Source organism: Stenella coeruleoalba (assembly GCF_951394435.1).
Source record: "Stenella coeruleoalba genome assembly, chromosome: 14".
NCBI classification, from domain to species: Eukaryota; Metazoa; Chordata; class Mammalia; order Artiodactyla; family Delphinidae; genus Stenella; species Stenella coeruleoalba.
In genome coordinates, this window is record NC_137160.1 from 60745438 (window position 1) to 60760018 (window position 14581).

The 14581-nt window shown below is 45.9% G+C and overlaps 1 protein-coding gene across 1 annotated transcript in view; it reads right to left on the reverse strand.

Moving 5' to 3' along the window:
• Positions 1 to 1806: 1806 nt before the first annotated feature.
• LOC307197275 (piezo-type mechanosensitive ion channel component 2-like) overlaps positions 1807 to 14581 on the reverse strand; it is a gene marked incomplete at both ends in the record, with an annotated part of 35178 nt that continues 22403 nt past the window's right edge. The window contains 3 exons of the mRNA XM_079943038.1: positions 1807 to 1910; positions 4612 to 4776; positions 6341 to 6534. Coding sequence (XP_079799164.1) covers positions 1807 to 1910; positions 4612 to 4776; positions 6341 to 6534 — 463 coding nt within the window. The remainder of the gene's footprint in view (positions 1911 to 4611; positions 4777 to 6340; positions 6535 to 14581) is intronic.

Below are 14581 nucleotides of genomic sequence, written 5' to 3' on the forward strand. Positions count from 1 at the left end.
GAGAGGGGAAGGGGACCATGAGTGAGACAGAGGAAAGGCCAGGAAGTGTTCGGATTTGGAAAACAACGGTGGGGAGAGCTTCAAGGATAAGGAAATGGTCACCAGGATCCAATGACCTGGAGAATCAAGTTAAATAAGGACTGAAAAGCTCTGTCACGTGGGCGGTTTTGTTTCTTATCTTTTTTAAAAAAATTTTAATTTTATTTTTTTGTGGTACGAAGGCCTCTCACTGTTGTGGCCTCTCCCGTTGTGGAGCACAGGCTCCGGACGTGCAGGCTCAGTGGCCATAGCTCACGGGCCCAGCCGCTCTGCGGCATGTTGGATCTTCCCGGACCGGGGCACGAACCCGTGTCCCCTGCATCGGCAGGCAGACTCTCAACCACTGCGCCACCAGGGAAGCCCTCTTATCATTTTACAAACAGGAAAACAGGGACTCAGAGAAGTGTGGTGCTTCATTCAATGCAATCATGGCTGACAAAGGTCTCCTCATGTCCCCGATGATAAAAATCTCATGGAACATACATTTTAAAAAAATGACAGATATCTAGGCCCCTACCAATATCCAACGAGTCAGAATTTCTAGGGAAATAGCTGGTCATCCATGTATACAACAAGCAGTCAGACAACCCTTATTACGCTTGCCCATCCCCGGTCCCCCTCCCTCAGAGCCCCCTCTGCTTCAATGTCACCTCCATGGGGCCACCTCGGCATGACATCCCCCTCCTGAGCACCCAGAGGCTCCTCCCCCATCAGCAGTGACAGTGACTTTGGTTTTATTTACCAGCCGCTACCGTCGGACTGCAAGCTGAGGGAGGAAACGTGTCTGCCATGCTTTTGTGTCAGCATCTAGCACCATAGAACCACTCAATTTATTGTAATTTACTGTAAGTCCATAATAAAGGCTAAATGCATGCTTAGCGAGAGTGAAAAGAATAATAATAATGAAGCATCAACTGATATCTGGGGAAAATCTCAAACTTGCACAGTTATTGTATTTACTTCCTTCAGTCAGTAAACATTTACGGAGCTTCTGCACTGGCCAGGCCCTGTGGGACATGCTAAAGATACTGGAAGAAATGAGGACTGGCCCCTCCTCCAAGAATAACGTGATCTCACAGAGCTCACCAGGAACCTTTTGAAATTAGCACAGCTGCGTATAAAACAAGAAGACAATGGTATATGTATTTTAAAAATCTAGGTCTTTCCAAAATGGTGTCGCTCTGAGTAAGAGATGCAGAAGGGTTTCTGTAATGAATTCTTTCCCATGGTCTCCCTCCTCAGACGTCCATGAAGATAACCTGGGGAAAGTTTAATATTTGTGGGGGAAATGGCCCCGTAAGCTTGTGAAAACCAGCACCCTTGCTGGTGGCCTTGGATAACGATGGTTTGAATGCAAAGCACATGTGTGGCCACATATCTTGAAGATTTAACTGGGGATGTGGACTTTGTTCTCATCTTGCCATTTACTGATGGGCTTTTTTTGAGAAAGGATTTTTTTGTATTAATCAAAATTAATAAGCTACGGACAGCAACTATACGCAGCAAATGTCATTGCTGATGGACTGCTCCTGTGGGGATGAGTGGAGCCTTCAAAGCAGAAGAGGCCCCTACGGGCAGAGGTGAGCACCTCAGAACACACAAGCCCGCGGAGGCCGTTCTCAGGTGAGCGGTGCCCCTAGATGGTGCAAACTTCAGCCACATCCACGCTGGGCTGGCACATGGCTCCTTATGAGAACTACATGCAAGAGGCAGCGTCTATCTCTCCTCCCACCTGTAGTCAGTGCAGAGAGATGTTAAATCCAAGTGTCACGAGGCACCAAGTTGGAGCAGGTCAGTGTGACGTTGCAAAACGAGGTTCTGGCCAAAAGTGTACAAATTTCCAAACAGTTGATGGGAAACCATGTAGAGATCTGCCAATGGGTCCAGGAGGACACAAATGGGTCAAAACGGTGAAGACGACAGGAGGGAGTGTGAAGGGGATTCTCTGTAGGGCGGTGCTTCTGTCTGTCCCTCGACCCTGAGATGGTGAGGGTAGAAGGAGGTGCCAATTCTCTACAAAAGTCCTGAGGGAGGTGCTCCAAGCAGGACCCCTCAGCAGTCTCAGCGTGTGCACCTTGGAGTTGGTGACAGGGTTGGGGCACGGATGTCCAATGTCACCCGGAAAATCCAGCAGCAAGGAGAGAGAGGATGCTTTGGTGACAGTGCAGGGTCATTGCTTCATTGGAACCCATGTCCAGAGGCAGAGCGGGGACCTCGTGCCCACTGCTCCAGGGCTGTTGTGGACATGCACGTGGGGCTGTTCGAACACAGCTCAGGGGAGCACCCACAAGGCTGTGGGTCCAGGAGGAGTGGGTGCTGGAAACCACGGGCTGGGTGACGGCCCCAGAGCTGCAGCTGGAGCCATCGCAGAAGAGCCTCCGGGAGGAAAAGGGTAGATTTGATCATCCTCAGCCCAGTGTGAGGCCATCCTAGGACAGTACAAGTCAAATCAGAATATCCCACATCCCCGCCACCCCTGCCCAAGTCCATAACACCAGTCAGTTCATTGGAGCAGGGAGGCGGTGAGGGAGGTGAGTGTGAGAAAGAAAGAAGCGGCTGGAAGAGGACATGTTTCCACTGGGTGAGAGACCAGAGGTTGCTTCTTCTCCGTGGCTAGACAACTCTGATTAACGAACTGAGATCTTGCTTGCTATTCAAGGTAGCCACAGGGCTTTCCATTACCTGAGGATGATCAGAATGTGTCGTGCATTCGGGGCACGGAGAAAAGTTCAGTTGTTCTTATAATGATGCTTTGTGTTCTGATGGCTCAGTGCTCCCATGACATTAGTAAGAATCAGCTGTGAACACGGTGATGGTGCCCAGGGACCAAGTCAGTGCAGAGAGGGGAGGCCTCAGAGTCACTGACCCCCAGGACCACGTGGTGACTCACCCTTCAGGTGGAGTGACCTCCCCAGACACACTTGGGGGTCAAACCATCCTACAGCACCAGGATTCCAGCAGTGCCAGCAGTGGGAGGAGAAGAATGTCTTCGATTCATGAGTCTCTTAACGTGTTTTATAGTTATAGGTGAGAGAGATGGGATCAGGAATGAAAATTTTGGAAGTCTGTGAAATATGTGAAATGTAGGGGAGGAACTGGTCGCGTGCCACCAGAGGCCGTTTTTCTAACGGTGCAACAGGGTGAAGAGACCGTAATCCTTTATTTACGTCACAGCCTATTAATAACGCATTCTCAAGACTCAGTAGGATGATTTGAAATTATATGTATATATGTCTGCTTTTCATTTAGGATTTATGAGAAAGTGGTGTCATTTAACCCTCTCTTTCTTCCTCCTTCTGGACTCGCCAGGATGGATTCAGAGAGTGGGTCTCCCATGCCTTACTCACACTAATTTCTCTTTCATTAAAAGCCCACTCCCATCATTCAATTGTCTTACGATGCCCCCGCACCCACTCTGCCACACATCAGAAATCATCTGCACACCAGACTTGGTTAATTCAGAAACGGACTTTGTTCATTTTTAGCCACAGGCTTCCCCTGATCCTTTTTCATTGTCCTTTAATATTCCGACCCTCAAATTCTGTCTGAATTGGTCAATTCACCTGTAAAGTTAAAATGCTTTAACTTTTTTATTCTCAATTAATATATATATATATTAGGCTAAATTTTAGTTCTAACCAATGTATAGACTTGGTTACTTAACGATGGAGCATGTGTCATTTTCTGCCACAAATCTCACGGGGACAGTGGTTCCTGTTTTGTCCCCACCTGGCCCCGACTACCCACCCACTTCAGATGGTTTGTATGAAAAGGGAGAAAGTCCCAGTTTAGACTGGAGAGCTCACAGTAAGGTTTACCCCTTAGTTACCTACTCGTGAAACATTTGGGGTTCATAGTACTGTAGTTGTAATATTATATTATTATTTAACTTTTTAAAAATTATAGGCAGTCTTTCCTGACCTAATGTTTAGAGGGCAAAGACTCTTTGAGTTGTCACTAACTCAAAAAGAGTCCAGGGAAGTTAGAAATACGTGAAAATTATCTGTTGAAGAAATTGAAAGAAAGCTAACTTCTCACAGTAAACACCAAACCATTGTTGGCTGAATGATGACTCTTCTTTTCAGGTAAGAAAACAGAAGTGCTATTACAATGTTGAAAGACTTTGTGCTTCATCTCAGAAACTCCAATCGTGAACAGGCTGAGCTCTAAGAAAGATTCTATCACATTTTGGAACCTGCGTTTCCTTGGTAGCATGTACCGGAATGTTACTGTTTTCCCCAAAGAGAATTTACGGAGGTGGATTCCCACGCGCGTAGTGCAGAAAAGCATCCTGTCTCATACCCTTCACTGAAGACTAGATGAAAATCAGGAACCTCTGTGATAGGACCACACTGATGAGGGACTAAGCCGGGGGCTCTTTCTGCCCTGAGATCGCTCCCTCTTCTCAGAATAGCTGTGCTGTGGTTTTCTGTGTGTCAAGTGTATGTGCCTGTCTCACACCTTGGTGTCCTGACGTCGTGGGAAATCACCCTTAAAAAATCAGGGACAGTTGACCAAGGAAAGTGGCGACGGGACCTGGTTCGGTTTGGCCTGAGGATAAACAGGCGTCACTTGCCTCTTTCACGGACACCCAGATGATGTAGGAGGAGACGATCTTGATGATGTGAAGCTCCAGGATCCACCACAGGAACGTCTGCAGCTGGTGGAAACACTCCAGGAACTTCAGAAACAGCACCGTGAGGCGGTCTATCACCAGGTGCCACTTGTTCCTCAGATCTGCAGGGCAGGGAATGTGCCCGAGGGCACGAAAAGGGCTTGTGTGTGCGATTACGGTTGAAAGCCTACCTTGTATCATTCCCATGGGAACTGCAAGATCACAGGAGTGGATGAATTCTATCTAAGACACCCCGACCTGGAGGAAGGTGGCCCAAGAATCCCACGTCCGGTGATGGACTTCGACGTCACACGCCGAGAATAAACGAAGGACAGGCTGCTTTCGCCCACCTTTTCATTAAATTTGTGCAAAAAAGAATTTTGACCTTGTTTACTCTTAGGGCTGAGCTATGATTCCTTGATTTCCCCCGAATATTAAGTAGCTGAGCTCCCTCTTCATGACATTTTTTTTTGCCAAAACAGTGGTTCCTTAAGCGCCAGTCTCCTTGCCGGGGCTTAACTAGGGGGTGGGCAAAGCCCACCAGCCGCCCTGGACGAGCCCACACCTGTCACAGCGGAGGATGGACCTGAGAGGCTGAACGACTGAGTCACCGTTCACCAAGTGCGGCGCTCAGACCCATTCCAGTCATAATTTTTAATCAAATTCGTCATTTTCTACTTTCCACCTTGTGCTAGGGAATAACATTTTGCAGACTAGGGTCATGCTTCTGCCTAGAAGGTGGTCTGTCCCGGTTAATCTGAACAAAAGTCCTCACAGGACTGTTTCACGCAATCAGCCTGTCCTCGCCTCTGCAGACAGAAGCTCACGGCCCCAGGCAGATAAGACCCAGGGTCTCTGTACGTAGTTTCCTGACCTGGCTGGGGTGTCTGCAACAGGTAATATACTTGGTTTTGAAAGTTTAAGGAAGGTTTTAGTTAGTGTGAAAATGTTTATTTACAGAACGACTCGGGTGACTCACTACAAGATTGAGGTCACACCTGGGCACAGTTTCGAGGCTACAGGGGCAAGTAAAGAGGAAGCTGCAGCCCAGTTTTTGGTGAGACGTTATTGTAAAGCTCAAACCTGCCTTTAAGTATAAAACGCAACCTAGTCCTGAGCCCTTGGTCCCCAGAGCTTGGTTTCCTTCACCTGAGGAAGGCACATCCCTCAGATACGGAGGGAGCATTTCTGGGCCTCTCCTAGGGTTTCTGCGACGAGTGGGCGAAGGGGCCACTTTGTGGGGAGCTTGTCTTTGGGAGGGATCTTCCTCCCAGTGCTGCCTTTTATCTTCTACTTTGTAAAGCACAGAGCACCAGCAAAAACAAGGGCAGCATCTCAGCATCACAGCCTCAGAATGTCACCTCCCCCACCAAAGGCTATGATCTCTGGTTCCTCCATGCTTCCTGGGAACTAACAGACAAAACGAAACTGGGCAGGACCCTGCAGGACCCAGACAACCAGCCATCTGCCATCTTCCTCTAAGTCAGAATTACAGGGAAATCTTTGGGGCAATTGGAACAGGAAAGCTATGACTACAGCAACCAAAAGACCACACCCTGGTCTCTAGTTCACTGCCTGGGTCGAGCGTATACTCGTTTTATGCACTTGGAGCAAGTCAGTGTTTCATTCCCTCCGTCTGGGAGCCGGCATCTTCTGAGCAGCTCCTGGGGCGGGCGGGCGGCTTACCTGACGTCTCTTCCTCCTCCTCGTCGTCCTCTTCCTCACTGTCCTTGCCGAGCTCGCCCTTCTTGGCCTTTGCAGGGCATCCCCCCGGCTTCTCCTCCCCAGGTCCCGCCAGCTGCTTGGCTTCCGCCACCTCCAAGCTGGCGGTCGGCTTCATCATGGCGAGGTCTGGAAGGCTTCCCTCGGGGTGGGCCAGTCTGTGGGCAGAGAGCAGCCGAATCAGGGGAGGGAAGGGTTCCGGGGGATGCGAGTGAGGGGCCCGTGAAGGAGGATAAACAAAACGGAAGTCACTACACAGCCTGGCATGTGGGCTTGTTAGCATCTGGTCGCTTTTTATTTCTTAAAGCTCTTTCTAACAACGAACTGTAAACTCAGGTTTGGTTAGCTCTTCCAATTCAGGTTCTAGTGATGAGTTGGTCACGAGAGCTAGCGACACCTAAACTTGACATTTTTCCCACAGGAGAAAATGGTCAGAGTTTAGGATGGAGAAGCATGAAATGGCGTTGTGTAGAGCAAGCATTTCATGGCTTCACAGGGGGACTTACTCATTTTGGTAGATTGGTAATTTTTTCTTGATGCTGCTCAAAGTAATTGAAATAGAAAGGAAAAAAAGGAGATGAGAACAGAAGAATTATAAGGAAAGTCAGAGATCACACATCATGCTCTACATCATCCACTATTGCATTCCTGTACCCCGGGTGCAGGGGTCCTAACGCCAAGGGCATTCCAGGATGGCGGCAGCAGCGGGCTTTGGGAACCCTGTGCCTGGCAACTGATCTGAGAGTGGACGGGACTGCAGTGGTACAGGACAGAATGCAGAGACTGCTGAGGCAAATCAGATCATGCTTTTTTAGTAACACAGCAAACTATCCCCCAGGAATCAAGTCATTCACATGGTAAGCAGGGATTTTAAAATTCTTAAATAGCGTGTAACATCAGTCAACCTTTGCATAGACCAACCCCATTCTGCCATCATCTGAAGCGTATGCAGCGGGTGCTAATGCTTTTGGGGGTAAGAAGCCTGCATCACGCCCCATCCTTGGGCACCAGGTGAGCTACTAGACCAGCTCTCCTGAGAAGACATGCATGAGGCTGGATGAGGGAGCTGAGCCTCTGAGCTCGTGGGAGCTGCAGCCTCACCGCGCCCAGCAGACTCTCGGGCGGTCCAGCTTATTTTGTGGTGGATAATAACAAGTAAGATCTTTCTCCTCAATTTTTTAAAAAAGTATATCTTTTTATTCATATTCAAATGAATGTTTGAAGGAATATTTGTGGGCAATAGATATTAGGAAAAGGTCTACTGGAATTACACATAGTCCTCTCCATTTGCAGTAATTAATCTATACATTTCAGCCCGGCTGTAACAGGATGGACACTTAATAATGTTATTATATCTGTACCACTGTGGGCTCTGAGCAAATGATTTCACCTCTCTGGAATTTACTTGTTTTTTGTGTTTTACAAAATGAGGAAGTTTGGCTACATAAAAATCCAAGCTCACATGCAACTTGCTGGTTTTACATTTAAAACGCCTGTGATATTGGATAAGTGTGGTCATGAATCTGCATTGCCCTTAGACTGTTAGAGAGGTTCTCCTTCAAAAGTCATTCTTTTTAACAGGGTGTCAAGTAGGTAAATGACAGAGTGTCAGAAACGAATTGTTCATTTAATGAACAAAGAACGTTCTGAGGATGGTAGAAGAAATTGTGCAGATATACACTTGCTTATTTTCTTAAGGTAGACAATTGACCCTCCACCTTTGGGGAAGTTCCCCATTCTGGAAACTGTAGTTCCACATCTCCTACACCAGCTCCGTGCCTCAACTGTCAGGGTACTTCTTTTCTGTCCCTGCTTCATCAGGACTCTACGTATTAAAGGGTATTAAGGTGAAAGTCAGGTGCTACACAAATGTCAATGTTTCTATGTCCTCTTCACGGTAAGCAAGGGGTTGCATTTTACAAGTGAGAAGCCACTTTCACAATGACAGAAATTTGTGGATTTTACTGTGGAAGTATGACCACTTATATAATCTACCTCGGCACTGCCACGACTTGATACTGAAAACAACTTTCCAGTAATGAGTGCTATTTATGGAGGGAAACTCCCAGAGATGAGGCTGTTTCTGCAGTTGCCACTATGGCTCCGTAACAAAAAGTCCTCCAGCCACGAGACCCCCAAAGTGCTGTCCAGATTGAGGGGAGATTGTTGAACGAAGGAATCACAGAAGAACCTCAGACTAAACCTTTTGGAAGTAAGTCCGGAAGATCTACTTCTGGAAACTTGTCAGTTACAGGAGACCTGGGACTTGATGGAGCTGGGGGTGTCGGGGAGAGGGGAGAGAGCTCCTGTGTCTAATGCTGCTACCTCCCCTCTGACATCATCCTCGTGAGGGAACAGTGACACTGATGCCCTCTGGAGCAGCCTGACCTCCGAGCTTGTAACACAGGGCCAACAAAAAAAAAAAAAAAAAAAAAAAAAGAAAGAAAAGACAAAAGGGGAAGCGTGTATCAGGCTATAATTTACCAACCTAGGCGTTTGCCATCTGAAATTTCACCGAGAAAATTTGCGTGCATAAAATGAGTACAGATGAAAGTATTTTCAATGCATGGTTGGAGTTTCTATTTTAAAAAGACACTTGTGTGAATCCTTTCGACTTTCGTTTTTTTCTCATTTTTCTCAGAGCATTTTTTTTTGAGGCAATCCAGAACAATAAGCATGCTCTTTGGAATCAGAACGACTTAGATTCAAGCCTCAACTAGACATCTTACTAGCGAGAGGACTTGGCAAAGTTCCTTACCATGTCTTTTATTTTATTTTTTAAAATTTTTTTATTAAAATATAGTTGATTTACAATGTTGCGTTAGATTCAGGTGTACAACAAAGTGATTCAGTTATACATGTGTATGTATATATATATATATATATATATATATATGTATATATACACATTGGGTTGGCCAAACAGTTCATTGGGGTTTTTCCAATGTTACTGAAAAACCCGAACAAACTGTTTGGCCAACCCAGTATATATTTGCCGTGTCTTTTAAATCTCAGTTTGCTGATCTGTGAAATGGAATAACAGTGCCCACTTCCTGGAATGTTGTGAAAATGGAGGTGATTTCCGTTAAGTGCTTAACACGGTGCTCAGTACACAGGGACATTTTTAGAGTAAAGAACCATCTGCTAACGACAGATTTGCATATACTTTTTGATAATCCGCATCATCAGTTCATGCTAAGGAAGAGGCAGAATCAGGACACACCTTCGTGTGGGACCACATAGCACAGGTTGCTGGGGTGGGCGCTCAATTTGGACTCTAATTCTGTCATCAGCATATTCCTTAATGGCTTGTGTGTTAAAATGGCCATTCAGAGAACAGTGCAAACGTTTCTCCCTCGAGAATCCGTCTCTGATAGTCTCAATGCCCAGGGCCTCTTATGGCCACCATCACCTCCCTCCGCCATGTGGCCAGATCGGGTGGGTTGCTGCAGGGCTGGGGTCCGACTGCCCAGGGCAGGGTCGAGGCAGAACTGGCTGCCCCTTTGCTGTCACGGACGGCTGTATCGATTCCCCAGGAAAGCCTGTGTACCTTAACTTAGATACGTACCTCCCCCTAACTAATTTTAAAAAGGGATCCTGATTTTTCAAAGACTAAATTAAAAACCACCCTCTAGTGAAGAAAACATTCCCTGAAACTTCCAGCAAAGGAACTTAGGATGCTTGTAATTCTCTGCTGATCCTCACGTGTGGATTATCCCATCACTGGTGGATGATTTCCACTTTGGGATCCAAACCGACCAGCTGATGAACCAGATTCTCCCGGACCCCGCCCCAGCTTCCTTAAATCCCACCGTTTTGCCTGTCTTTCCCCTCAGGGAGCCCATTTCCTTCTCTTCTGCATTTTCTTGACCTCGCCTGTAACTCTGGTCTTGCTTTTATGATGATCCAAGCTCTGAGCTTAATCCTCTATTTCTTAGCCACGATGGTTCTCTCCTCTTGCATTCCAACAGAGCAGGTGACTTTTGTCTGTTTATTCACCCACCCTCTCTCTTTCATGCTTCTGCAGCTCTGTAAGTCAACGTGTGCATTTCTCAATTTGTGTCCACATCATTTTATTCTCTCCTTGAGGACAGAAATCCAGTCTCACTCTGCTCACCTCCCTCTGCTTGGTGCACACTATCATTCCCTGAGTGTTTGCTGAGTGAATTCTATACACTGGAGAGGCATTCTAATTTGAAACCAAAGAAACAAATTATGGAGAGTTGAAGAGGTTTAAGTCTGTACTAGGAGTTGACTTTGAAAAGCCACATATTAAGCTACTTTCCAATAAAGAAAATGGAAATTCTACTACGGTAAAATCCCTTAAGGCCTAAATTCTATTTATTTATAACTACTCCAAGGTAAACTGCACTCAACCCATTCATTAGACTATTAGAAAAAAGGCACTTTCTTGCAAATGTGTACTATTTATAAGTAATATTTAAAGTAGAAGTTTTAAAAGTCTTTAAGATTATATTCTGGAACTCCTAAGCACTTTGAGAAAACTGTATTCAAAGATGAGCAGTTGATTTAATTTAATTCAATTTAATGTCACATCTTAACTCTGTGTGGTAGTCATTCCTCCAAAAATAATCTACTAGGCAAGACTGGGTATAATGGCTCTGGTTTGTGTATATGCGGGAGAAATAATCATTACTCCTGTTAAAATCTTCTAAGTCAGTCTGTTTACAGATTCAGCTGGAACTTCCTGCAATTCTTCACATCATCAAACTTTCACCAGTCACCCACTGTCCTAAACACACCCGCCACCTCACGCCTCGTAAGGTCAAGTCTAAACTGTAATCGACGCAGAAGTCAAATGTAGCTATGTCCCCTCTTTCACTGGAACTCATGTTTACAAACACATTATTCTCCTTATAAAACAGCATTGAGCGTACAGAAATAAATTTTGGGAGATGGAAAGCTTATTTACTTAAATAAAAGGTTCACCCTATCATTGGACACACTTCACGTGCAGCCTTTCAGAGGCACACATTATCCAGAGAGGGACGGGTTTGTTAGGTCACGTGTCCCTTAAGGCAGAGCTCTGGCCTTTCTTAAAATGTTAGCATTCAGACAAAAATGAGAGATTCCACTGGAAAGAAGACTGACCTAATGGTGGAATGCTTCAAGTTTTAAATTATTTTAGATGACTTTGCATCTAGATCATTCTAAGAACTCCTGAGTGGATTCACTGGCCTTGTGACTTGGGGTAATGGGCATAGGCTTTCTCTCAAGAGAAAAGTCGGGGACAACGGGGACCAAAACTTGTAGTCGTCCCTCGGTATCCATGGTGGAGTGGTTCCAGGACCCCCGAAGATACCAAAATCCACGGATGCTCAAGTCCCTTATATAAAATGGTGTAGTATTTTCATATAACCTCTGCACATCCTCCTGTACACTTTAAATCATCTCTGGATGACCTACAATACCTAATACTATGTGAATGCCATGCAAATAGTAGCTTGCTCACAGCAAATTCAAGTTTTGCTTTGGGGAACTTTCTGGAATTTTTTTTCTTTTCACATATTTTTGATCTGTAATGGGTTGAATCCATGCATGCAGAACCCGCGGATACGGAAGGCCAAGTGTATCAGCCATCAGAGCCCATCAAACCAATTCCTGACCTCTGGGGTGCCCCAGCCACCTCCTCTTAAAGCAAATGGTCAATACTTTACGAGAAGCACTGAGGGAGAGAGACAGGGATTGTGCTTCCTTATGTTTAGAGGGATAAGATTGATGCAGCTGCTCGAGATTTCTGGTTCGAGTCTCTGTCTTACTTCTCTTCCTGGCAGCTAAAAACCTGAGGTTGACTTTTCTCTCTCAGGCTGTCCACAGAACCGGCCCCAAAGGGAGCAAGCCCAGCCTCCTTCCTCTTCTGCAGAGATCTGCACACGGTGCGCTAAGTTTTTACACCTCCTTCTAGAAGTTCTGCCTCCTAGGGTTTGCTATTTGGTTGTCAGCCTTGGGATTTTACTTAAGATAACGACTAGAAAACCAACAAATCTTTCCCAGGGTTATTTTGTTAAGTAGATTTCTTGCAAAATACATGTTTCTATTACCTAAATTACTGACTTGATTACTAATGACACGAAGTTATGGGATTGGGCATTTTAATTCACCTACTTGATAAGGTAAGAAGAGTTTTGGCAAAGCAGACCCCAAAGGCTCTTTTCTCTGAACTCTTAGGGCACTTGAGGACAACTCTACACACGGCACATGTCAAAGCTCACTCTTTATTATGTGTGGTCACCTGCATGGCTTATCTCCCCAGCTGGGTGACATGCTTCTAAGGTACTGCCCAGCTTTGCCTTTTTGGCAGAAAGCAAATATATCGTGAAGTTGGGTCATGTAAAATACCGTCCTTCAATACGTTGCTCTTTCAAGTAGACGTGTATTTGAAGAAACTGATGCTTTAATTTTCTCTTAAGCATAGATTGTTGTGACCATTGTCACTTCATTCAGGAATATCTACTGAGGGTCCAGTAATGGTTAAGCCTCCACGGTAAGTGAGATGGATTTTACAGGGACCCCGGGCCTGCGGGGTGGAGGCCTCGGGCAGGGGAGACAAGACAGCCAGACAGATAGGGGCTGAAGGCCAGTGTCGGGGGACAGTGATGAGAAAGTGCCCCGGAAATTCAGAGCAAGGGCAGTTCCGCTCAGCGGGGAGCCGGCAGTGTTGGGCAGGTCTGTGGAGGAGCTGGTTCTTGAGCTGAACTCTCCATCACGTGTTCAAGAGGGAGGTGGGCTCGCAGGCTAGCCGGGAACCAATGCTACCAAGGGTGACGTCAGTGGGGCTTGCGGCTGAGCCAGGCCAACGCCGAGGGCCAGCTGAAGACCTGCGGCCACCTCCAAGTCCACTCGGCAGCACCGTTCGGTCCAAACGCCGAATGGCTGGGTTTGCAAAAGACATCCAGCGCACCTGCAGGCCACGCCCACTGTCTGATGATGCCATTTTCCACTTACAAGCTAATGAAGCGTTTAACACCCCCAGAGACCATTAACAAAAAGGAAACCGAGAGAGAAAACGTTGAGGTACCCACCTATTTATTATCAGATACACGCGCCCATTGACCTTGGCATGGCTACGCGGGGGCACAAGGAAGCAGGCGGTGGCGGCGGGGGACAGTTGGAGAGAGAAAGAGGAGAGTGTTAGCCAGAGAGGAGGAGCTGATGTCCCGTAAGCTCTGCACCACCACATGTGTCACCGACATGCTTCATGCACTGGAGGAGGGTCCAGACAGCGAGATTCGGCAGCAGAGAAATCAGAGTCGGGAAATCGCCGGACGGTAACAGTCTCTCCTTCCCTCCCACCCAGTCACACACCTTGTCAGGAATCTGTAAGGTTTACATGTCCAGAACGCATTTATCAGATAAAATACCACGGAAAGCATTAATTCTTGCTCCTTCCCCAGAATTAAAAGAAGAAAATCCTCCTAAATGTCCATATTCAACATACTGTTTTCTGAGGTGTTCTAAAACTGAAGACAGAAAAAACTCATTCTATTTCTATATGCATCACAGGACTTTCTAAAACAAATTATGGCCAAACTGCAGTGACGGACATTTAAGTAAGGAGTGGCTATTTAGTACCTTATTAAGTATATATTATATAATAATTACATTGTGATTATGTTATATTATATATTTTATCAGTATATAAGGGAAATGATATTCCTGAGGATGCCTACCTAGAACTAATAATAGTTTCACATAAGGTATATCATAAAACACTTTCATAATGCTAACTTTATAAATTGTGGAAGGCTAAACACAACGAATTCTGCTTCAGACACAAGTGACATTTGCCTACAGGGCCTACACAAACCACAAAAACGACAGACAAAACAGGAAAGAGGACAGTTGGCTATTCACAGAAACAACAGGACTGGAATCACTTTAAGGGATAAAATGCATTGATTATTCCCAATTTGGGAGTTTTGTGTTTTTTTTTTTTCCCCAGCATCTACTAAGCGGGTAGGAACAGAGAAGGCAAAGCGGGACAGTCAATCCCAACCCCGAAAATACGTTTTTCTTCATCATTTTGATTTTAATGTAGCCATTTACTAGCGTTCTAGGGACTAAAACTACCGTGAGGTGAAAATTGCTAGTAAGGAAAATACTACAATGGAAAAGAGCTGCAAAAAAGATGGGATACGTATCTTATGTTCCAAGTTGAAACTTGGGGGACTCTTGCATGAAATC